At 34.9% G+C, this 24,664-nt stretch overlaps 1 protein-coding gene across 1 annotated transcript in view; it reads right to left on the minus strand.

Annotated features, from left to right (window-relative positions):
• Positions 1 to 24,376, minus strand: part of LOC126976132 (proton-coupled folate transporter-like) — a 33,990-nt gene extending 9,614 nt beyond the window's left edge. Inside the window, exons 1-5 of the mRNA XM_050824374.1 lie at positions 23,335 to 24,376; positions 12,253 to 12,412; positions 5,740 to 5,841; positions 4,683 to 4,820; positions 2,281 to 2,364 (exon numbers count right to left, since the gene is read on the minus strand). Of these exons, the coding sequence (XP_050680331.1) occupies positions 2,281 to 2,364; positions 4,683 to 4,820; positions 5,740 to 5,841; positions 12,253 to 12,412; positions 23,335 to 24,111 (1,261 nt within the window). The 5' untranslated portion in view covers positions 24,112 to 24,376. The remainder of the gene's footprint in view (positions 1 to 2,280; positions 2,365 to 4,682; positions 4,821 to 5,739; positions 5,842 to 12,252; positions 12,413 to 23,334) is intronic.
• Between the last annotated feature and the right edge of the window lie 288 nt (positions 24,377 to 24,664).

A 24,664-nucleotide genomic window follows, 5' to 3' on the forward strand; every position in this document is an offset into this window, starting at 1 on the left:
AAGTCGAAAAGATTTTTATGATTCTCTCTCTCCGCAGGACTGTGCCGCTCGTCTTCAAAATACTTTTGCGAGAGAAGCACCTTGCTTAAGCACCGTGGGGCGATGGCTTGCTGAATTTGAGAGATGTCGGGTTTCTTAACATGACGACTTTCGTGAAGGGCGGCCTTCAACTGCCGTCAACGGAAATAAAATATCGTATCGTATCGGAAACTTTGTTGTCGTTGGATGAACTGATTCTAATGCTGTTTATGACATTTTCACGAAACGTGGATTTATTGTTTTGAACCGGAAATAAAACAGTTATCTTGTGAATGGTTTGAAAATGGGATCAGGCCAACAAAAGTGAGAAACAAAAAAAAATATCACATTTTTTCTCAGCTACGGGTCCCATCTGCACAATTCCACATGAATATGAGTATGTATAATATGAGTATTAATGCCGAGTGGTATTCTACCATTTGTTTACCCAGATTGTTAAAAAAAGTTCGCGAAAGACGACCAAACACCACGTGTATCTCACCTTATTACTTTTAAATTCAAATACCAATATTTTTATACAAAATAGGATTCAAAATCACTTATTAAACGTCAAAAACTACCATCCATTCAAAATAAACTACCTCAGACCTGAGAAGAACGGGCGCAAGAAACTCAGCGGGCTTTTTTATAAAAATATGGATTACAATGTAATATGGTATAATAAACATATGTAATTAAAGAGCCTGAGGGTGTTCGCTTCATTCCCAGTCGATGGTATCATTAAGAAATTCGTTGATGCTTTAATAACCTTTCTCAGCTTATAAAAATATAGAACATTATCAAGAATTTATTGATTAGCAACAGTCAAAATGTTTATTATTATATGACTACTCGCTCCCAGAGGAGTTGAAAATACAGTTATACTTCTTCATATTTCAAAAAAAGATTTTTGTATTCGTCAAATATTTTTAAATAAATTATGGGTTAGAATACGTTGGATGAGGGCATGATTGATCGTCATGGCGATCTTTGGAGGAGGCCTTTGTCCAGCAGTGGTCGACTTCCGGCTGAAATGATGATGATGATGGTTGCAGGAGAGCGTCTGATTGTGAATAATGTCAGACAGGACTGTGTCTAACAAAAAACAAGTCTGCCGATAGATGCTATCTCCCTCTATTGGTGACATCTTATATCATTCAGGTCCACTTAGCTGAACCATGAACTTGGACTCACCAGACATGAACGTCTATTGTCATCATTCAAATATTATGTTATTATATCGTTAAGTTGATCTCTAGTGTAGAAATTCATATATATTTTTATCGAAAAGGACGACAAAGGAGCGTACGGGTCGCCTGGTGTTAAGTGATCCCCGCCGCCCACATTGTCTTGCAACACCGGGGGAATCACAGGAGCGTTGCCGGCCTTTAAGGAAGGTGTACCCATGTCGTATCATCCCGGAAACACCGTACAAGAAAGTTCATACCACAGCTTTGTAGTACGTCGACAAAAGCTCCTTGGAAACCGCACTGTGGAGGACCGTCACACATACATATGGTGGGGATGATATCCTAATATGGCGTGTCATGTAAAGGTGTAATTCGACTGCGGGAATAAGGTGAAACAGCTCTTCGTAACACTCCCCGTGATGATTGCGGTAGAAGACACACAATGAAACGGCGTCTCTACGCAACACCAAGTGATCCAGCCGTTCACAGAGCACTGGGTCCCCGACAATTCTAGCTGCTCTGCGTTGCACGCGGTCAAATGGATCGAACTGATACTGGGGTGCGCCAGACCATAGTGACAGCAATATTCCATATGTGGCCGGACCTGCGCTTTGTAGAACGCTAGAATGTAGGCCGTGCATTGCCGTGCTCTAATAATGACGCCCAGCTTCTTCGAAGCCAATTTGGCTTTGCCCACCAGATGACCGCGGAATTGGAAATCACTCGAGGTTTCTAGTATTCCGATACTAGGCGAGGCAGTAAGGGAAGTGTTGTCGAAGAGCGGTGATACGACAAATTGTTTTTTTTAATATAAAGGAAATGTTTAGCTCATGCGATTTACTTTATATGTTTTGTTAGCTATAAGATATAATAGTATTTATAAACAAAGATTATTTTAGTGTAGTCAAATACAGTATTAAGAAAGATGGCATCCTTCTCAATTAAACAAATTGTATGTATTGAATACATACTACTATATATACATACATACTTTACCAACTTCTGAGACAAGTATGAGATTCACAAACCGACTGGAATCATAGGAATTGACAAAATACTTATAGTTACATACCCAATTCTTCACTCGTGACCAGTTTGGAGGCTATGGATCTCATTGCTATGAAGGAAGTCCCATTAAAAATTTCCACAAGGGGGGCTGAAAGCATAATAAAAGAATGTAAAACTCATTCAATCAATTAGAAAAAAAATAGGAAGAGGCCATCTCTGATACTTCCCGCTAATTCCAACCTAAACGCTTTAAATAGTACTTACGACTATTTTAATTTGTGTCAATAATATAAAATAATATACAATTTGTTTAATATATATTATGTGTTATTTTGACCTCTTCGAACTCAAACAGTTAGCTGTTTTATGTTTTTGAGCTTATATTATTATTATAAATATAGCATTATGAACGAACTCAGAACTTTAAAACTCCGAAATTTGAAAAAAACATTTGGTAAATCATGTCTGATAAAAGTTTAATAAAACACTATTTTTCGTAGTTTTTTTGTTTTCGGTCATAATTGTATTCAGAATCTAAGTAAGGTACAGCCCTTTCAAATGGTGCCAACCGCGATGTAATATATTGAGCTTTTCAAAAGTTATAATAGGTATACATACATCCATACATCCATACATACACACACACACACATACATACATACAAAAGTATGTAACGGGGGAATAGTCAGGAAAGCTTCCTAGGACCATAATACGTCGAGATCTGATAAAACTCTATTGTCGAAAACCGGGGTAAAACCAATAACTTCCCGAGTTTTTGAAAATTTTCAATTTTCTTAGCGGGAAGTTAACATGAATTTACACTAAAAGATCTACGCGGGTTTTTCAATATAAATATATATAAAACGTTTTTTAAAGGAGAGCGCAGATTTTTTTTTTTGAAGTTTTACCCAATTTTTGATAAATTGCTATTTTTATAATACATATTCTATACTTTATTTCCAAGACACTAGCATAATTCTAAAATGCTAATGAAATATGCATAAGTATGATAATATAATAAAGTATTTTTGATATACTATTTTTTTTTTATGGAATAGGAGGAAAAACGAGCGTACGGGTCTTGCTCTTGCAACACCAGAGGAATCACAAGAGCGTTGCCGGCCTTGAACGAAGGTGTACACGCTTTTTTTTGAAGGTACCCATGTCGTATCGTCCCGGAAACACCGCACAAGGAAGCTCATTTTACAACTTTGTAGTACGAGGAAGAAAGCTCCTTGAAAACCGCACTGTGGAGGACCGCCACACATCCAGATGGTGGGGATGATATCCTAATTTGTGGCGTGTGGTGCGAAGGTGAAATTCGGCGACAGGAATCAGGTTAAAAAGCTCTTCGGAACAGTCGCCGTGATAAATGCGGTAGAAGACACACAATGAAGCGATATCTCTACGCAACGCCAAGAGATTCACAGAGCACTGGGTCCCCGACAATTCTAGCTTCTCTGCGTTGCACGCCGATGGATCGAGCTAATACTGGGGTGCAATACTCCATGTGTGGCCGGACCTGCGCTTTGTAGAGCGCTAGAATGTGGGCTGGCTTGAAGTATTGCCGTACTCTATTAATGACGCCCAGCTTCTGCAAAGCCAATTGTCTTTGCCCTCCAGATGGCCGCGGAATTGGCAATCGCTCGAGATTTCGAGACCCAGTATTCCGATACTAGGCGAGGCTTTAAGGGAAGTGTTGCTGAAGAGCGGTGTAACTACAAATGGAGTCATTTTGTTTATATTACTAAGAAAGCATATATATTTTAGTTTTGTTTTAGAAATCAATAAAACCAACTGTTTTCATTAACTAATATATTAGTATTTCCATACTACTTAATTTGTTATAAAACAATATGGTTTTTCAACTTTGTGTCGTCTGTGTAATATTAAATGAAACACTATATAAATAATTTTGTGGTTGCATGGTCTTATAGCTTGTTTTGATAGCCTTCAGATACATTTACTGAAATCATCCTTAATCTTAGAGAGATGGACTTACGACGGGTTAATTAGCGCTGATATGGAAAATAATCTTGCATTAATTTAATTACACTGTATTACTTTAACCGTATTTATGTTTAATTATTTAATGTTGTTTTTTTCTTCAAAAATAGTAGTAATAGCTTAATTAATAATCAATATTAGTAGTAGTAGCTTATACTAGTTTATCTAAAGACCTTAAAGTTTAAATATAACACTTTACGCACAGAAATAATAATCTCAATGTCAGAAGGATAAACTCTTTATGATCAAAAATATTACGCGCATACACGTGGCACGACTATTGGCCATCTTTACGATATAGTTTTAACAACGAACTAACTATAAATGACCTCACAATCGCCTTATCTTTTTCATCTATTTTTTTCTGTATTTAGCTCTAGATTTCATCTAAATAGGGTACATACTCCCACTCAATGCTATAAAAGATTGCCTTCAAGAGACGCCTGATATTAGACTCACCTAAATATATTTCTGTAGTAGTTGTCGCAAAGGCGAATATAAAAGAAGCGAGTATTTTGCTGGTGCATGAAATAATTCCCACCACCGAATCGTCCAGTTTCATAAAATCACTGAATATGCTGATTGAGAACAAGGTACCTGCAACGTTGGATTTATTTTTATTGTCTTCTTCTCTGGTGTTTTATTCAATCCTCGCCATTCAACCCTCGAAGGATCATTTGATAACTGTTACATGTGAAAGTTTATTTTATGTCACTCATCAACGGACCAGACTCGGGCTCACTTTGTTGTAGGTGATCACATTAACTATGCCATTATTAGTTGATACACACCACCAATGGCTTAAGATCGATTTTCATTCAAATTTATATTTTAAAATCACTTAAAGATCACTAAAATCTACCCTTTTGAAAAATTATACCTCAGATGTGAGAATGTTATTTTTTTCATTATATTATATCCCAGGTGCCGTCGCTCTATTCATTTCATCGAATAATTTTTGGTCCCCTGTTTGGCGTTTGTTTGAATATTTATATAAACTTTAATATTATTTAAATATTTTTATTTTTCTTAACATACAGAGTGTATATTATACGTTTGAGGCAAGTGTAATAGGAGTTTATAAAATCTTAGATCATTTATACGTCTAGATAGACTGTGACAACTGTACAAAAATTAAAGTTGACTGTTAACCTCTATTTTGAGCAGTGCACGCAGACTAACACAATGTGAACATAAAAAACTCGAGTGTAAGACGTAGCTTGTCACGTACACAAATGCAATAAACCTGTCCTTTTTTCATCGGTCGTCTAGCAGCAAGAGGTATAAATGATCTGACACAAAAATATTTATTGAGTTCAGTTTAGCAGCCAATTTGAATCAAGAATTCCGTCATTTATGTAGCCATGCATTGTAATCCAAACTGAATGTTTATGAAATTGATAATTATCACAAATAATGATATTGGTAACATTTTAATTCTCCGATAAGATCATGTTTCGTAATTATTTGTTAAAATAAATATATAGAAATAAATGTTTTCAATAGAATTACTTACCAACTAAATTAGTGATGATACTGTAGGTGCAGAACATACTAAATTGTACCTCATCCCAGTTGAATCTGTATCTCATGAATAGATATAACACATTCATTTCACCTGCAAAAAATTAGTTTTTCTTCCTGTTATATGCTTGAGATTTAATGGTAGTAAAATTTTGGATCACTAAAGTTGTTTCAAACTATAGTTTTCTAACGAATACGTGATCGTTGAAATCATCTAGATTACATTGTTATGAAAAGGCAAACATGAGAAATTTATTTCAAATCTTAGTTGTTTATATAATACTTGAAGCCGTTGCCAATTGAAACCCTAAAAGCCGAGCATCCGATGGGTAAATGGCGAAAGAGGTATTAAATTGTGCAGCTCCTGGGTAGAACACGAGTAGCTCGCCACGATACCACGCCAGTTAAATACAAAGAATATTTTTGGTTTACTGGTGAGAAGTGATTATATATTGATGAGAAAACTGTGACGATCTCGTATCTATTATTGTTACGAGCGAATGGCTCACATGAGGATGGTCCTTGAATATTAGCTATCGATATAGGAATCAGTTTCGCAAAACGAATGTTGTGGAGTTCCGCTTTTTTATGACAGTAAGGAACAAGACGAGCAGGATGTTCAGCTGTTGATAAGCCCTGCCCATTAAAATGTAGTGCCGCTCAGGATTCTTGAAAAAACCCAAAAATTCTGAGCAGCACTTCAGTAGCGTTCGTCACCTTGAGACATAAGATGTTAAGTCTCATTCGCTTCAGCTTACTGCTTCACGGTAGAAAAAGCTGCCGTTATGGTACCCATAATCTAGCCACTGGTAAACACCGTGGTACCATTGACTTCCAATATACTAAGATATAGACGAACAAAGCGTGCGAGAGAGAAGAACAACTCTAATGGAGATACAACAACATAGAGAAGGTAATTTGAATCTATTACGATTGTAACCTACTTGATTGACATGTCGATAACAGTCAGCTCCGCTTTGAATTAGGTCTATACTACTGTAGTATATTTAATATTAAACCACTACGTACATTATCCGACAGGTGGTCCGTACCTTAGTATATTGTAAGTGTATGGGGAACACTGTATCATAACATTCCAATGACATGTGACATATTTTGATTTATTGGCCCTTAATTAAAATTTAAATCTAAGTGTCCTGTTTAACATTATTAAAAATCAAAACAACAATTTACAGTAATTACATATTAAAATCCCCGCGCGTTGTAATATGGAAGGAAACTTTTCTTATTAATATTTGCATTATATGAGACTGCAGACAGTCGTCATTATGTCAGCGTTACGTTATGATTGGGGACGTTTGAAGTGTTTTCTTGGACATGTGTATGTGCTGATTTATTTTGTTTTTTTTTTTATTAAATATTTGTCTTTTTTTCTATTATTTGGAATAACTGGACATAGCGTCCAAATGTGATATTATACTCGCACCATGTTGACGTCTGGTATTCTAATACCGCGAGTTTTTCAAGAAATCCTTTGCCTGGTTCAGCCAATTGTACAATCAACTACCGACTTGTGTTTTTCCAAACCGGTGCAACATTGGCAATTTCAACTTTAGAACATACTCGTGACTTAAAGGCCGGCAACGCAACTCTTAATCTCCGGTGTTGCGGATGTTCATATGTGGTTGCCTCAGGACTTCCCATCACATCCCTTTTACCCATGAACTGCAGTACCAGATATGTGATTATTTTCAATGTGTGTTTGAATGTACTGGAACAGTGCCCACTGTTGCAAAACACATTAGGACAATTGAATTCAAGCAATAAATCTTCGAAAGGAAGCGCTATTTGCATTATAAATTAAGCTAAGAAGCAACAAGTGGCTAGTTCCGCAAAAAGAGCTAAATTATCCTTGGCTATTTGACACCTAATTAACAAGGCTGTGAAGCGCTTGTTGCGTTTTTTATTTTTAATCTTATTACCCGACCGTCGTCCCCTACGGTTATATAAGGTGATAATTATGATAAAATTTAATTTTTTTATAGATCTAGTTTTAGGATTTTTAACTGTTGCCTGCGTATTGATACAGCTTGGAGCTACGATGGCGACATACGATGAATGGACGGTTAGATGAAGATATACGAGTATATAGTTAGTGTAGACTGTAGAGGAACCAGAGAATCCCCCCCCCCTGAATATGACCATTGAATATACAGATTTTACCCCAGGAAAATACCGGTACCGGTACCGCCTCTACTAGAGTCGGAGAATTCTCCCCGAGCATTCTCGCTCGGGCAGCCAGTGGTATATTGGGGAAGGCACCGAACCGCACATGTCCGAGGACAAACGAGGTAGTAACACCACAGCACCCTACTCCAAAGTTCATGTGGTCTTTTGCGACATTAGGGGAATCGACTCCAATTTTAAAGCCATCCACCACCACCTTGAGACGGCGAAGCCGGCGTTTCCTTACTTTCCGTCTCCCACAGAGATATCTCGATCTAGCGATACGTCAATATTTTAACATACCCCGGGTTCAAAATTGAGCATAATTATTTGCCTCAGGCCAGGGTAAATGTGTACATTCGCGAGGATATCTGCTGTGGCCATGTCGGCAATTTTGTGGGTAGGGACCAGGGTCTACTCTCTGGCTGCGTGTAGATTTTGAGGTCAGTGTCCGCATCTATGCGTGTGTCTACAGGTCGCATAGTGATACGCAGAAAGCGATCATCTTATGGGCTGCGTTCAAGCGGCAATTGACCACGTGCTTGTACAGATTCCTTCCGCTGAAATAGTAGCCGTAGTCTTGGGTGATTTCAACGGGCACAATGCCGAAAGGCTTGGATCACGTACCACAGACTACGCAGGGCTATCTGTGCAAAATTTTGCATTGGCGTGTGGTCTGTCCCGATTGGTTGAGTCGTTGATTTGATTTGATGGCTATTTTGCTAAGTTTATTCAAATATCGGATCATTATAAGAAACAATCAAAATCCTTCTAAGCTATATGAATGACTTATGAGTATTAAAGATAGGAGGCACATTAAATTAGATCTTAGTTTTTACTTCTCAAGCGAATATAGAAAATATAAATTGGATTCTCCACACCGACCGCTTTTAGAAGATTAATAAATTTTAAATGAAAAATCGAACCGAGCTACGAGAGTTATTTATTTCAGTCCATTTTAACACCGCAGTGTTCTGCAACCGCAGCGTGTTGTTGAAAACAGATGAAGTACAACGTGACATTGTAATTTACAGTATATAGCTTTAAGAGATGAGGTTAAGACTTAAGACATGTAACAAAATTAAGAAGTATTCAATTTATTTTTATTAAATATAGTAAGTTGAATATAAAAGACGTAACGCTCCAATCTCACACTTCAATCCTTTGTATATCGGATACAGAACCTATTTGGCTTTAATAGCTTACTTCCGCGGATTTGTCCCGAACATAAAAATATTGTGTTTTATCAAAAAACTAAAACATTTTAAACCAATATAAGTGAACATAAAAAACTATCTTAAAATACAAAACACACATTGACATCAAATGCTCAGATCTAACATTTCGTTTATTAATTTCATTTTGTTCATAAATCCGTGTATTCCCTCGGTTAAATAAGACCAAAAATAATAATGTTGTTTTGTCTTATATACATAGTCTGGCCATAAATACTGTTACAATTAAAAATAAACAAAATACTATGTTTGTATTTGGAATCTGTCGTTATTATATTATTGTTCATTGAGTTTTATCAGTTTGGCGCCAATACATTGTACAATATTTTGCGATATTAAAATGGAGTGGGGTGATAAAGAAAACCGAACCGCTGTGATTGCATTACACAAAGTATGTATGGACCCAAATGTAAATTTTAAAACTCGGGTAGTTATATACATACGCTTAGTATAAGTAAAATGTTTGTATACCGGGTTATTAATCGGGACCTACTGTGTTTGTGACAGAATAAGATCTGGTCGTCCACGTAGTGTTCGTACGAAAAAGGTGGGCAAAGCAGCAAAGTAAAAGATTTTATATCGGGAGGTGAAGATACCTAGAATCATGTCGCATATTTTAAACGATGACTTAGGACTTGCAGCCTATAAGAGACGTACTGGTCATTTCTTAAATTATAATTTAAATAAGAATAGGGTGGTAAAATAGAAACAACTACTGAAGCGGTACGCAAAGGGAGATCAAAGAATAATTTTGTTTACGGATGAGATTTTTTTTTTTACAATTGAGCAACATTTTCATTTTTAACCAACAAATTGACCACATTTATGCTCAAAGCTCTAAGGAAGCTCCTTAAGTAGTCGACAGAGTGCAACGTGGGCAACATCCGACTTCAGTGATGGTTTGGTGGGTTATTAGCTGTGAGCCATTACTTTTCGTGCAAAAAGGTATCAAAACATCGCCACAATTGTATCAAGATACCATTCTTGAGAAGGTTGTTGCAGTACAGGACTTCCCCGGGGCGTAAAAAGAACAGGGGAGTCCCAGGCCCAAGGGTGTCGTAAGAGGCGACTAAGGGCTTTTTAGACGTGGGAGAGTCACGCTGCCGTCTTATAACGTCAGCACAATCGGGCTAGACTCGTCCGGGTTAATTACCACACTCGCATAGAATACCGGCGTGGATTAGCGGCCTAGTGTCACTATAATTCACATAGGTTAGTGTTGGGGATCGGAGGCCACGGGTCGCCTGGTGTTGGTGCTCTTAAGACACCCTTCCGCCTGGGCCTCCCCTATTCTTTTTATCTTATTTATCACGGGAAGTCTTTCGAAGAGCTGTTTCACCTGATTCCTGCCGCTGAATTCCACCTTCGCACGACACGCCCCAAATAAGGATATCATCCCCAAGAGCTGGATGTGTGTCAGTCCTCCACATTGCGGTTTTCAAGGAGCTTTCTTCCACGTACTAAAAACTGTGGAATGAGCTTCCTAGTGCGGTGTTTCCGGGATGATACGACATGGGTATCTTCAAAAGAAGCACCTACCTCAAAGGCCGGCAACGCTCCTGTGATTCCTCTGGAGTTGCAACAGAATATAGGCGGTGGTGATCACTTAGCACCACTTAGGGACCCGTACGCTCGTTTGTCTGCCTTTTCAATAAAAAAAAAATCTAAAAATTAAAGTAAATAATTGAAATTTTCATATGTTCAAACAAAAAAATAATATATTTAAAAAACCAAAATTTTAATCCTCTTCTGTTATTCATATTTGCTCTCCCGAAATGATGTTATGAAAAATAGATCTAAATAAAACACTTTTTAAGTGTTTTAAATGCGTGTCATTTTAGCTGTGTTTTTACATTAGATTTTGCGTAAAGTTAGTGAGTGTTAAAAAGTGTTTTATTAAAATGTGTCACTCGTGTTAATCATTTTAATAAAACATTTTTTTAATCAATTAATCAATGAAAATTTGTTCCTTTAGGTGAAGTATGATTTTCTTTTATAATTACGGCTTAGTAACTGTATCCTTGCGTTTATTTAATGTCGCCATTGTAGCTCTACGCTGTATATTATATAATTAGGACATAAGATCAAGAAGGGTTTTTAAGCTACTAAGAATAAATTTCAAACAACACAAAGACTAGATACTAGACTACACAAAGACTAGACACTAGACTACACAAAGATTCGAATAGAAATCGGGCAGAGTAACGTCCTAACTAGTCAACACAACGTTCGACAACAAAAGATCACAGTACGACGACAAACGAAGTAATCGTCACCGACTGTTCTGCTACCGCTTATATAGCGGTCTGTCGGCTGCAAGGAGACGTGACGTCACGTCTTGAAAACTTTTTTGTGTTTCTAAGAATATTGTATACATTAAAATTCAGTTCAAGGTAGATTTGAATTAATTGTTGAAAAAATATCTTCTCACAGCCCTGGTGAGAGTATAACAATACTCGGGAGTGAGATATTTTAATCATATATGTAAATAACATAATCATAATATGACATATTTCATCGTGAATAATATTTTGCGATAATATATGAATAAAAAATCATTTAAAATAAATTATAATTGACTATTTGGTAAACTTGAAAAAAATTGAATTTGAATATAATAGATATTCCTTGGGTTGCGGAAGTAAGAAGCGGTAGGCACATGGACCTGTGGGCACGGTGATATATCCACTGTGATAAAATTTTAATACATAATGTGTTAATATATATCTAGAACGAGAATGGAGTACCTCCTAAAAATATAGTTCCGGTATCTTGTCGGTTGTTCTCTTGTCTCCAATATAAAGTATTATCCGCCGGTCTACCTTCCTATGCTATGATTGCTTCATTCGAAAAATTTCCTTTTTTCAGAAATTATTCTTGTTTATTTTCGCCTCGGCCATTACAAGTCTTCCGTGCTCATAATTGAAGTTGCGCGCATCTCTTTAAACTCATATCACACCGACTGGCGTATACATACGGTCAAACATACTTTATAGTGTGTGGTGCAATTCGCACTTCAGTACGAAAGACCACTTTCGCAAAACTTGTGTATTGATTACACAGTGACGTCAGAGCTAACTCACCATGTAACGGCCCAAATATAACACATACGACCACAATCAGCAGGGACACTCGAAGTCTTCTCCGTCGGGGTCCACTTCTAAAGGCTACAGTGAGAGTCTCGCGAACATGACGCGCGTCGAAAAATGAACACACCCATCCCTGAAAACCAACTGGCTGTTCCTGAAAAAGGAAACGTTAATGAGATTTTAATGTAAAATATAAATTAAAGTAGCCTGACTTGACACTGTCCGCTTTTAACTTAAAAATTTAAAAAGTATATAAGGGAAAAAAAAATTAAACACGACAAAAGAAAGGTTAAGTAAAGTATATCTTTATTTGGAACAAACACTACAAAGACAGTGAAACACATACAAAATGTAACAACAAATAGTTTGAACAAAATTTGCAAAATTTATCTTAATGTGAATGTAATTTATATGCCTTATAAATCATATATCAATAATAAAAAAACTAATGTAACACTAAATCTAGATTAATATTATTATATTAATCTAATCTAAAAACCTTATAAAGGATACAGTGTTTTGTCCAATAAAGGTTTGCTACTCAGTAAATAAGTTAAATAATAATAATAAAGAAATACCACATTTACTTTCTTTAAGAAATCTCACCTCCTATTTAAAGTTTTCGTTAGAAATCTTACTTTTTTTTGTTGATATTCTATCGAGGATAAATCCTGTCATTGTATCAAATGCAATAAGGTCATTAAAGAGACGTATAAACTTATGCATTGGAGTCGACGGAAAGCATTTTGAGCAGTTGCTCAAAATTTATTATTTGATAATGTCAATCTCCTTTGTCAATCTCTTTATTTTTTAATTCCTTAGTTACCTTATTTAATATTATTAATTCAAAAGTGCTTGTAAGAAAATTAGTGTTGCGTCTTCTCTCTAAACTCTGTTATATGTATTTTGTTAAGATTGGGAACTATTATAGGTTAGGTTTTATTAATGAATCTCTATTCTATATTTTTGGTACCATTTGTTTCCAAAAGAAATAAATAACAATTACCCTTTACGAAACCATCTTTCATTTTTTGTTAAGCCACATTATTCAAAGCGTTATCTCAGTGAATTTTTTTGTAAAAAGATACTAAAAAGTTACAGAACTTTAAGTGTGTCTTAGTTTTGATGACACGAACAAAAAAGTACGATCGAAGATTTCTTCCTAGACGACGTAATGCCGTATTCCCTACACGGGTCTCGCGCTAAGCTTGCGTGGATCAACGCTAGTAGTAAAGATGTTCTACTTACTGTTGATGCAATTAGTTCATATTACTTTTAATGAAGACAGCAAATACCTTGAAACTCTCTAGTGAATGACTCGTTCAAACATATGAAAGTGCACCGTTTCTTGACAATACTCAAGTAACGGGCTACTTTACTTTGCATTTTATATAGATTGAGATTGGAACTTGTGGACACTACAGTCTTCTTGGGTATCACGTTAGATAAAAAGCTTCATTGGGGTCCCCATATTGCCCAACTAGCAGATAGACTCAGCTCTGCGGCATATGCCGTTTGAAAGATTAGAGAGTACCCAGGTAACACTGAAAATGTTTAGAAAATGAAAAACGGCTTAATGTGGAAAGATGCAAATACTTTTATTGTTTTTCGAAGTAATCTCCGTTCCTCTCTACACATCGTCGCATTCGATGGAACCACTGAGAAAAGGAGTGGGCCCATTCTTCCTTAGGGGTCTCTTCTATGGCATTTTCGTACGCTTTCACCACAGGGCTTCAAATATTCAACAGTCCGTTTTGCGGAGTGCGCTGAGGCCTTGTCGTGATGAAGGAGGATCCTGCTTCGAGGGCGCTGCTATCGGTTTTTTTCCAAGACAACAGGCAAACAGCGATTGACATGCAGTAACTGTCCTTCCATCTTCTAGCACAACTGTCGCGAAATGACCTTTCCGACCAAAGAATGAGGCAATCATCTTTTTTCCATGACTTCTTCCTTTCTTTACCTTAGTTGGCCGATCCTCGAAAGGAAACACCCACTGAGCTGATTATCTTTTGGTTTCGGATTCGTAGCAATATACCCAGCTTTCATCACCTGTGACGATGTTAAATACAGCATTTGAGTCACTGCCGTTGAACTTATCTAACATTTGCCGACACCAGTTCATGCGAAGGTGTTTCTGGTCGTCGGTTAAAGTATGGGAAATTCATCTGGTACAAAACTTCCTGACGCCTAAATGTTCTTGTAATATTTTTGAACTTGACTCATACCAATGCCTAGGCTTGCCCGTATCTGCTGATAGGTAACTCTCTTATCTTCCTCTATTATGCGTCAAAATAACAAAAAAATCTTATTGTAAACAATATTAATTTTCCCATAATTTTGTATGGATTGACATTTTCATGACATCTCGCGAATAGAAAGATTTCAATGAACTTTTTTGTTAGTTTTACGATTACAATATCTATCTATAAAAATAAAAATGAATGTTGCTAAGCGCAAAACTCGAAAACGGCTCGACCAATTCGGCTAATTTATTTTTTTGAAGATCCTTAAGGTACTTGGTGGTATTTAATAAAAAAAAAATAAAATGAAAGTGCGTTGAAAAAAGTTAATTATTTTAACTGTTCTTTACAAAGATGTTTAAAACGGTGGCATAAATTGTGTAATTATTATATATTGAATATTCAACGCTATGAACTTCGACCTGCAACAGATCGAAGAACTCAGCAATGGCAAAGGTTTTGCAGCAATGTGAGTTGCTAGGATGGGATGAATGCACGATGACACATAAGAAGTATTTGGAAGCATTAGACAGAAATATGAATTATCTGCAAAACAATCAAAATCAGATTAAGAGGAGCGATGATTTTATCAGCTGGAGATATCCGCAAAGAATGACCAGTGATTCCACGGTCAACGACAGCGGATGAAATTCGTCAAGATACTAAATTTATGCAAGACTATGCATGTCGAATTGCAAAATAATAAATCTGGAGTAATATTTTGAAACAACCCATTGACCTTGGTAATTGCAACATCCCTGTTGAGGATTCGGCTAGCTGCAATAAATTTGAACACCACCCGAGCTCATTCAAAAGGTGTTCCCAAACGTCGCTTAAACTAACAAACTTAATTAATACAACGTGCTGCTTTAGCTGCCAAAAAATGGATGTAAATGAAATAAACTTCAAAATTCGAAATGAAATTGGCGGTGAATTAAAGATATACCATTGATTGACTAACTAATGAATATATTGTCATCAACATGGAGTATTAACATATATAATTATATAAAAACAAAATTTGACAAACAAAAAATTTTATAGAAATAATAATAGAAAATCAACGCTCATATAATATATCTTATTTAAAGTTTAAATAAATTAAATACTTCAGTATTAAATTGGCAATGGTGGAAGCCCTTTTCATGTTCACTTGCAAAACCCAAAGAATTGACTTAAAAACAATGTAAAGAACACTGAAGTAAGAAATTAGTTCTAACGTTTGTGTATAATTTACAATTTGTATTAAATAATAGAACTATTTTTGTTTTGCTACTTAATTTATTGCACTATCAGAGTCCAATCAAACCCAACAAAAGCCACAATGGAATTATTACTACGCTGGGAATTACATAAGTGATATATCACTGTCATTTGTCTGCCAGGTGCTTGTAACATCATTACTTCGTGAAATTGTCAAAAAATTATACCCCTGGGTGCATTCCGTGCGTGTATAGATTATATTAATTGCTCGATTCATATGAGCAGTTATAATTCGATTAAATTAATCCTAAACTTTACTTTTGAGCTTGCTTACTTGACATATAAAAAAGGATTAGTTCTTTAGTATGTTCATATGTTTTATAAATCTACGTATTTTTTTTAATATTCCAGTTTTGTTTTTTATACACATAGGTGTAGGGTGTTAGCATAAAGATTATTATAGAGGTGTTAGATAATTTTATCCCGTCTTCTAACATCTAACAGCTGGGGTCCAATTATTTCTAAATTAAATCCTACAACTACACATACCAAATAAGGGGACACTGTCTGTAAATTTTGCCAAAAATAATCTGTCTACAGCAAATACCACCGAGGTAAGAAAGGGCATTAAACTTCCTCCTAGTATCTGCTGATAGGTCACTCTCTTATCTTCCTCTATCATGCGTCGCACAGCACTGATGTTATTTTCAGTAGTCGCTGTTAAAGGACGACCCACATCATTGAGATTGCTACCTCCACGGTTAAACTCGTTAAAGCAATTGTAAATAGAGGCACGAGATGGTGTTTCATTAAGAAATGTTAATCGCAGTCATATTATAAATCATTGACCGAAAAGTTTCTCGCGTTAGGTTCATTTTCACGTGTAATAAGGGCTTTAGATTTGTCGCCAATTAACAAAAACAAATGACAAATGAATGCAATATAATACATTAGGTTACCAAAGAATTCTAAAATTGGAATTCAATAAAAGTTTTCACTAGCAATGTTTCTAACTGGCCAGTTCTAAACTTTTTTAGTGTTACCCACGTATAAGAATTGCTGTAAGTTTGGATGAAAATTTATGAAAGTAATGTTTAAGTTCTGATTCCATTTTATTCTTAGAGGTGAGGCACTCAAAAAGTACAAATATTTATTTAATAATTTGTTATGCAAAGAAATAAGAAATATTTAAATGCATATTTGCGAATTAATATAGAATTATACTATCAACAGGAATGTTGATTTTAACGAAATAACAAGCCTGATTTAATTTCGTGTGATTTTCGACTGTCCATAACTCATTATCAGCTCTTGACATGCCGAATATTTTATAGCAATCTCATTCAAAATATTATGTATTATTGAATGTTATTTACCAAAGTGAATTCAATAATTAATTCCATTGTTTCAGAGGAAAATAGGTTGAGGTTATTAACATAATATTCAGTTTATAATAAATTGTTATTTATTCAGTTTATAAAAGTTTAAAATACAAACGTTTTTTCAGAAACGTACTCATAATAACAAATATACACAAAACAGGTAAAAGTGACGACACGTGTTCTAATACAAATCAGGAACTTTTTCCTTTCAGGTTAGAAATTTCTGTGTTTCAACTTCTATCTGTTCTGTGCAATCTGAATGCAAGATCTATTATTTGTAACAAATTGATATATACTATGAATATATATTACACTATTTGTAATCTTGCATTCAAATTTATCATTATTGTATCAATTAGTCCTAATTATTTACTAAGAAAATGCTTAAATAAAAATACTACTAAGGATACTTTGTATCTGACACCTAGATTTAAGCGACAGATAGCCAATTTAATGTTCAAAAACGTAGTAAGTTTTAAATTCAACTACAAAATACTTGTATCAAATTACTTAATACGTCGCTTCGACACATATTTAATGCTTGGGAGAAATCAGATAACACCGTAGAAATATTCTGTGATTCTATTCTACCTTTATCCGATAGCTCAATTATTATGAAATAAAAAGCAAATCACTGATCTTTTTACTTCATACTTAGCTAATAGAGCCCAGAAAGTAGTAAATAATAATGAACATTCATCAGGAGCTGTTATGTGGGTGGGCGTGCCTCGGGGTTCAATCCTAGGACCTTTCTTATTTCTAGTCTACTTTAATAATTTGCCATTTGTACCCTCTAATGAATGTTAGATAGTTCTTTTCGCAAAAAACTCTCCAGTGGCTTATAATATTGATAAACACTCACAGAATTTAGATAAAACAAACCTGTCCTTGGAAAAACATATTATCTAAATGGTTCAGGGTGAATAATTTTTCAAGTAACGCGAGCAAAACACAATATATTGAATTCTCCCTACCTAATGTTAAAAAAGTATCAAGAAGTATAACATTAAATGGGGAACCTTTAAAACTTGTAGATTCAACTTCGTTTCTTGGTAGTATTAGATGAAAAACTACAATGGGCCGCTCATATTGAGGCAATCTCAAATAAACTCAATGCTGTCACTTTTGCTATCAGAAAAATTAAAAAATTTACTGATACTAACACAACAAAACTGATATTTCAGTTATTTCCATAGCATTATGTCATATGAAATTTCACTGTGGGGATTTGTTTTGCAAAGGCGATTAGGGCCATCTATAATCTGAATTCATTCATCTATAATAGAAATCACTTTAAAAATACGAGAAATAAAAATAAAATCGCTGTTCCAAAAACGAGACGCAGTAAAATATAAAATTCGTTTTTTTATTACGACAAACACTACGGTGTGCAGTTCTATAATAAAATTCCAAAGAAAATAACAAAATTTCTAACACAATCTTAATTTAAAAAAGTTATAAAGAATCGCCCTATTCAATGGAATAGTAGTATGGAATATAGATGCTCCTGGTCCACCTAATAATAATTCTTTATATTAAGATTGTATAATCGAATGTAAAATGAATCTTAATATATATAAATCTCGTGTCACAATGTTTGTCCTCAATGGACTAATGATCGGATTTTAATGGGGATTTCTTTATGGAGTGCAGTTTGATCCAACTTAAGAGATAGGATAGTTTTTATTTCAATTTGGGACCCATAATTATTTTTATTTTCAATATTTCTTTTGTATGGACATATTTTCTATGAGAGAATTTATTGACGCACGGTCTGACAGTTCTGCTGTGAAACAATTTCATTGTAGGTTCTATACATAATATAGAATGTCATTGACAGGGAGCATATTTTACAAAATAATTATTGGTGTTATGAAATATTACTGACAAATTCATAAAAAACAGTATTTTATTTATTATGCACAGAACAACGTCTGTCGAGTCAGCTAGTATAATATATTCTTTTGGTTTGTATAACTGTTGCATGGTGAACATTAATTTTGCAATTTTTAGTTATCATACGTAGGTATGCTATACAATGGTTTGTCATGCTCACTGAATGGCATTCCCTGCGGCAATTACTAATTGTGACAGTAATCACGACCATCATGTTCACGAAGTATCCTTACACAAACAATGAGTTCAAGCTCTAAAGGTCGATGCTTCCAATATACGATAATTAATATTTATACATTTAATTCTTTATCAAATTATTTATATTATTTAACACGACTTATATTATATTGGATGCAGCACCTTACAAACTAATGTTTTATGTATTTTACACTCATTGTAAAATACTCTATTCGATTGAAAAGAGTGGCCGTTGAGCTTTTTGTATGTTCTTCTGACGAGCTCAAATTTTTACGAATATAATATGGTAAAATTAGTAATTCAAAAGAAATATTTGAAGATTCAAAGGCGCTTAGTTTAAGGCGAATTGAATAAAGTTTATTCAACTTTGACTAGTGGTATTTATCATTGATTGTCGAAACTATGGAGAAGCAAGATACCATTTAGCATTTGTTTTCCAACGGGATTGACTTTGATTTACTTGCGTTCGTGGCTTACATTTGATGAACTATTTCGGGAAGCAGAGAGCTATACCTCGGGATTGTTTATAAGACAGATAAGTAACTTAAAATACAACATAAACAATTGAATGAATAACATAATATGTAGGGCTTTTCACTGCTATGATGATGTGTTATTCAAATATTGTTATGTTAAGTAATCCTATTGTCTTTATTTTATAAATGGAGACAAATCGAAAGGGCAAAGCCGAAGTGGTTAAGATATTTCGCGACCACGGTCTTTTGTTATATTGTCAGAGCCGAGCTATATGGATAGGGCTAGAATTGCCGCTAATAAGATTGTTTTTGTGCTGGAAAACCTTTTCAACCAGATAGTTTCTTAGCTATGAAAAGGAGGATGATGAGCGTTTTGGTCACATGATGGTAATTGATCACCGCCACCCACACTCCAGCAACATCCGAGGAATCACAGGAGCGTTTCCGCCCATTTAAGTATCTGCTTGCTGTGAATAGCTATATTTATTTATATATTAAGTAGTTTTTATTAATACTAGAATCACACATTGGAAGAAAATACTTTATAAAGTATAAGATCGCATTAAATGACTCAATTTTAATATTGAACAAAACAAAATCACATCACACTAACTGAGTCTAGTAAATTGTCATGAATATAGCTCAAGATGTCAAAAAAGAAGGATATACAAGCTGGCTTTTGAATGTGATCTGTTACACATTGGCCAAACTAAATGAAGCATAATCCGACAAACTACGGTCATCACACACAAGCGGTATGTTAACACACATTGGACTGTCCAAACAAGTACACACTTACCGCTTCGGCTAACCAAATAATTCTGGCAAAAGCAAACAGTTATGATATTTCCAAGAATATAGTGATAAATTCGGAACAAATAGCTAACCATCTTTATAATGACTCACTCTTTATTCTGGTGTGTAAATTCAGCAATTATGATATATAATTTTTCCATGAATGTATGTGAAGAAAAAATAAAAAGACGGAAAACCATTGAAAATACTACCTGCGATAAAATAAGATTTACAAACAATATTAGGTACTAAAAGAGAAAAGGATGTTATAATAGCCACCTCTGAAAGGTAAAAACAACATTTAACACCTGACTCCTGTCAACTTCATTCGGTAACTTAAAAAATAATAATGAGTCGTTTTCTAACTAATGAGTGTTTTGGTTACAATACAGTGTGCAATCATAAGATGCAGTACTTTTAGATTGAAATAGTAAATCATATTTTTGTCACGTACGAGTAAAAAAGTAAGGACTCCGTGTCACCTTACATAATAGTGAGGCGCCAAAACAAGCCGGTAAACGTGTAAATACATAGCCCCACGCATACACTTACACTAATACAAGCCGATCGGCCGCCATTATGAGATTTGCCATCGTCTGTGACAAATCAGTTTGCGTCGCAAAAAAATATTTTAAAAATGCCGTCGTGCGTTGTGAATAAGTATAAAATCAATAATATAAAAATAAATGTGGATATATGATTATTTAAGGGAGAAAAAATTGTGTAACTGGTATACCCCGTAACCGCACACACACTAGCATAAAGATGCTTCACTTGCTAATATCACGGCGCGGAGTCCTTCTTTTTTACTACTAGTCCGTTATTTTTGTAAATAAAATTTTCTTACTAAATTCAGATTTTAATCTTGCTTGAAACTTGAATTCTTGACTTTATTCATCTTCTATACTAGGGGAGACTTCCCTAGTTGAAAAAAAGAACAATAAAGCCATTTTTTGAGCACGGTTCGAATCCAGGTAGGTTCAAACGTTTGTATAGTGAATATTATGTATTAAATATATCTTTCTTTGGCCTTGCCTATTCTGAGGATAGGTTAAATTTTCTGTGAAGGGGCATCAATAATTATTATTATTATGAAAGTCCTAACTTAAGTTTTTTATGGGGTGATAGAGATATTTTGAGTTAGATAACTTAATACTTCGATCTTCGGATTATTTTATTCTGTGTTGAGTCATATTGTTAGGAAGTTATTTCTAAACTCGGATCAGATACAGACATGACGTGTGTGCAGCCTAATTTACAAGAATAAATGGATTTTGTGACTGTGGCACAGTGTTGCACCAAATCAGTAATTATCGAGCACATTATCATTGTAACACCATATTATTGTAATAAGTTCTAAGTATTTTGTTTTTATTTTTAGTTAATTGATTCATATATATATGAATAAAGTAGTCATTATCATATTTTATTTGTTTAACTTGACTCAATCCACGCCACAATATTCTCCGCAGCGTTATAAACCTGGTAGTTAGATGTCAGTATTGATAAAGCTGCTTGTTAGTGAAGACATTACAATTCAGACACCTATCTGAGCCTCGTGTGAACCAGCTTGTACCCCTTCCTACAAGTTTGCGTAGTGTGCGCACCGCAATTTATCACTTAGGCGTAGGATCGAATGATGAACGACCTCAAACCGCAATACCTTGGCTACCGGAGCCCTAAGCTTTCTATTAAGATTGTCGATTGATTCTCTGTTACACGACAGACCGTGTATATATTTGACTATATCCATTTAGCTCTAACGATCTAATATTCAATTGCCTTGTGTATTTGAATGTAATTCTTTAACTCCTACGCGGCAGGATAGATCTTGAAGAGTTTTTGTAAGGGGATATTATTTTTGCTTTGTTTTATATGTATATTTGCATTTAGTTCATTGTATTTTTTTATCTCTCACATAATAGGAGTTATCAGTATTATTATTTTATAAACACTTGTGTAAAATAAACATTGAAAATCATTATAACGCTTTAACCACTTACGTCATAATAATTCGTTCTTTTACTTTGTAATCCCTAGATTAAGGATTGGTCTCCACTGTACTCCAACTACGAGTAGATACCATACTACCTGAAAACAATAGCTTTTTTACTACGGCAACTTTATATTATAGTGTGTATTAGCTGTTTGTAAAGATGCTTGTGTGCGTGGCATCTTGACACTCAATGGCATCTTTAAAATTTTGTAACTTATACCTATATCGCTTCGTGTTCTTTTACACTAAACTTATATAATACAAAATACTTACTTATGATATTTGGCCCCAGTGTCTTTCTTATTTCTTGTAATATTACGTACTTATTTACTTATTACTACGCAACCCGGCATTTTACTGGCTCGAATACTTTGGCGTAGTATTTTTTGCTGCACTTTTCGATGACGCGTGTGGTATCTAGTTGGAGTGCAGCGGAGGCCAATCTAAGTTAGTAATCCTTGTTTTAAGAAAACATTTTTTTTAAGACAGATAAAGTAACGCAGAGCTAAATAGATAAATATAATTGTTCAAACAATTTCTATTTATATATTATTACTACATTTGTAGCTTTTATAATTTAAATAACCCTGAATTCAAACAATGCTGTACTTAAAACATGAAATTATTATTATTATTGATTAAAGTTAAAAAGATAATTTTGAGGTGGTTTGGTAGCGCAGAAGTATTTTGATTGATTGTTTTTGGAGTATGTGGATGAAAGTGTATATTCCATGATGAAATCAGTGATTAACTAAGAATGTCTACAACCAAGAATATGAAAGCTTGTATCAAATGCAAATGAATGTTAATAATCAGTTCAAAGACAAATGCGTGACTTGGTTCAAGTTTTTAATTTCCCACATGTACATTAAGCGCCTTAAAATACTTACGCGCTCTCGACCATGTGAAAACTCAGGATCCTTAAGCCTTATATATCCATATATGAAACTTGTAAGATACAGGCAATTAGATATCAGGAATATGCCATAATATCCGATTTTCTGCAACAGGATCCCACTTAAGGACATCCCAATCGGTATACCAAGTGACATGCACAGATTTGCCACTCCTACTCTAAATGTCCTCATTTCCTTTGTGGTCACATCACCGATATAACTAAATACACCAACACAAACAGTTATCCAACCACCAGTTAGTGAAGGGAATAAGTCGGATAGGGCGGTCAACTCCAATGGTAATTCGTAGAAGAAATATGTATTCAGTATAAAGCATGTACAGCACAAAATCTCCCCAATAATTGGTAACAAGATGCACGCTTTCCTTTTACCAGTTTTATCGCTCCAAGATCCAACAAATAAGACCAAAATACATGGAAACGCCGTTTGGACGATATTCTTCCAAGCTTGGACAGATGCTGTTAATTTCTGCACTTCTGATTCTTCGAAAGTATAGTTTTCAGTCTGTCTCTTATTTAATGCTGAGCACACTTCGTCACTGTATCCCAAGTTGACCCGACAGGCCTTCTCTAGGTTCAAATTCTGTACAGCAAGACCCGAAAAAACATTGGACATTATATAGCACGCAATTATTGGTTCCACTGTTATGTTTGAGCGTATTTGGAGTAGTTTTTCCTTTACGCTGCAAGATTTTGGCGTCTGTTCCTTTTCTACATTAGCGATGGGCTTCTCAACGCTAATACCGTTCATTTTTACGGGTTATATACACTGATCAGGTTATTTACGCGTCAATATTGACGATTAAGGATCCTGTTATGATATCCATTTTGATTCCCATTAACTGACTCTGTACACATCCATTTTGCTAAAGGAACACTGGAGCACATCTAAGAGTGTCCAAACACACCGGAAAGCGAGTTCACGACTAAATCTTCTTGTCTTAAGTTGATTGAACGGATACGTTCGAGTGGTGCCATTTACCAATTTGCTGATATAGTGTTAGCCGAGCGACAGTGCCCGCGGGACTGTGGTTTAATATCGTCACAACCTTGCTCCGGGCTGCCATTTATCCCATTAGTCCAATGCCTGCTATTATAGTAAAACAGTAGGTATATATTACGCATGGCCAACCATTCCGTTTTCGCCTAACAAATATTGGCATGAATAATTCAACTCTTCTCGTAACATAACATTTTCATTTATATGTTTATGATCCTGATTAATCACTGGTATTGATACTCTTTTTAGTTCTGGATCAATTTATTTATTTTATTTTCTAAATATTTAATCAAAAAGCTATGAT

Source organism: Leptidea sinapis, chromosome 1 (genome assembly GCF_905404315.1).
Source record: "Leptidea sinapis chromosome 1, ilLepSina1.1, whole genome shotgun sequence".
Classification (NCBI taxonomy): Eukaryota; Metazoa; Arthropoda; class Insecta; order Lepidoptera; family Pieridae; genus Leptidea; species Leptidea sinapis.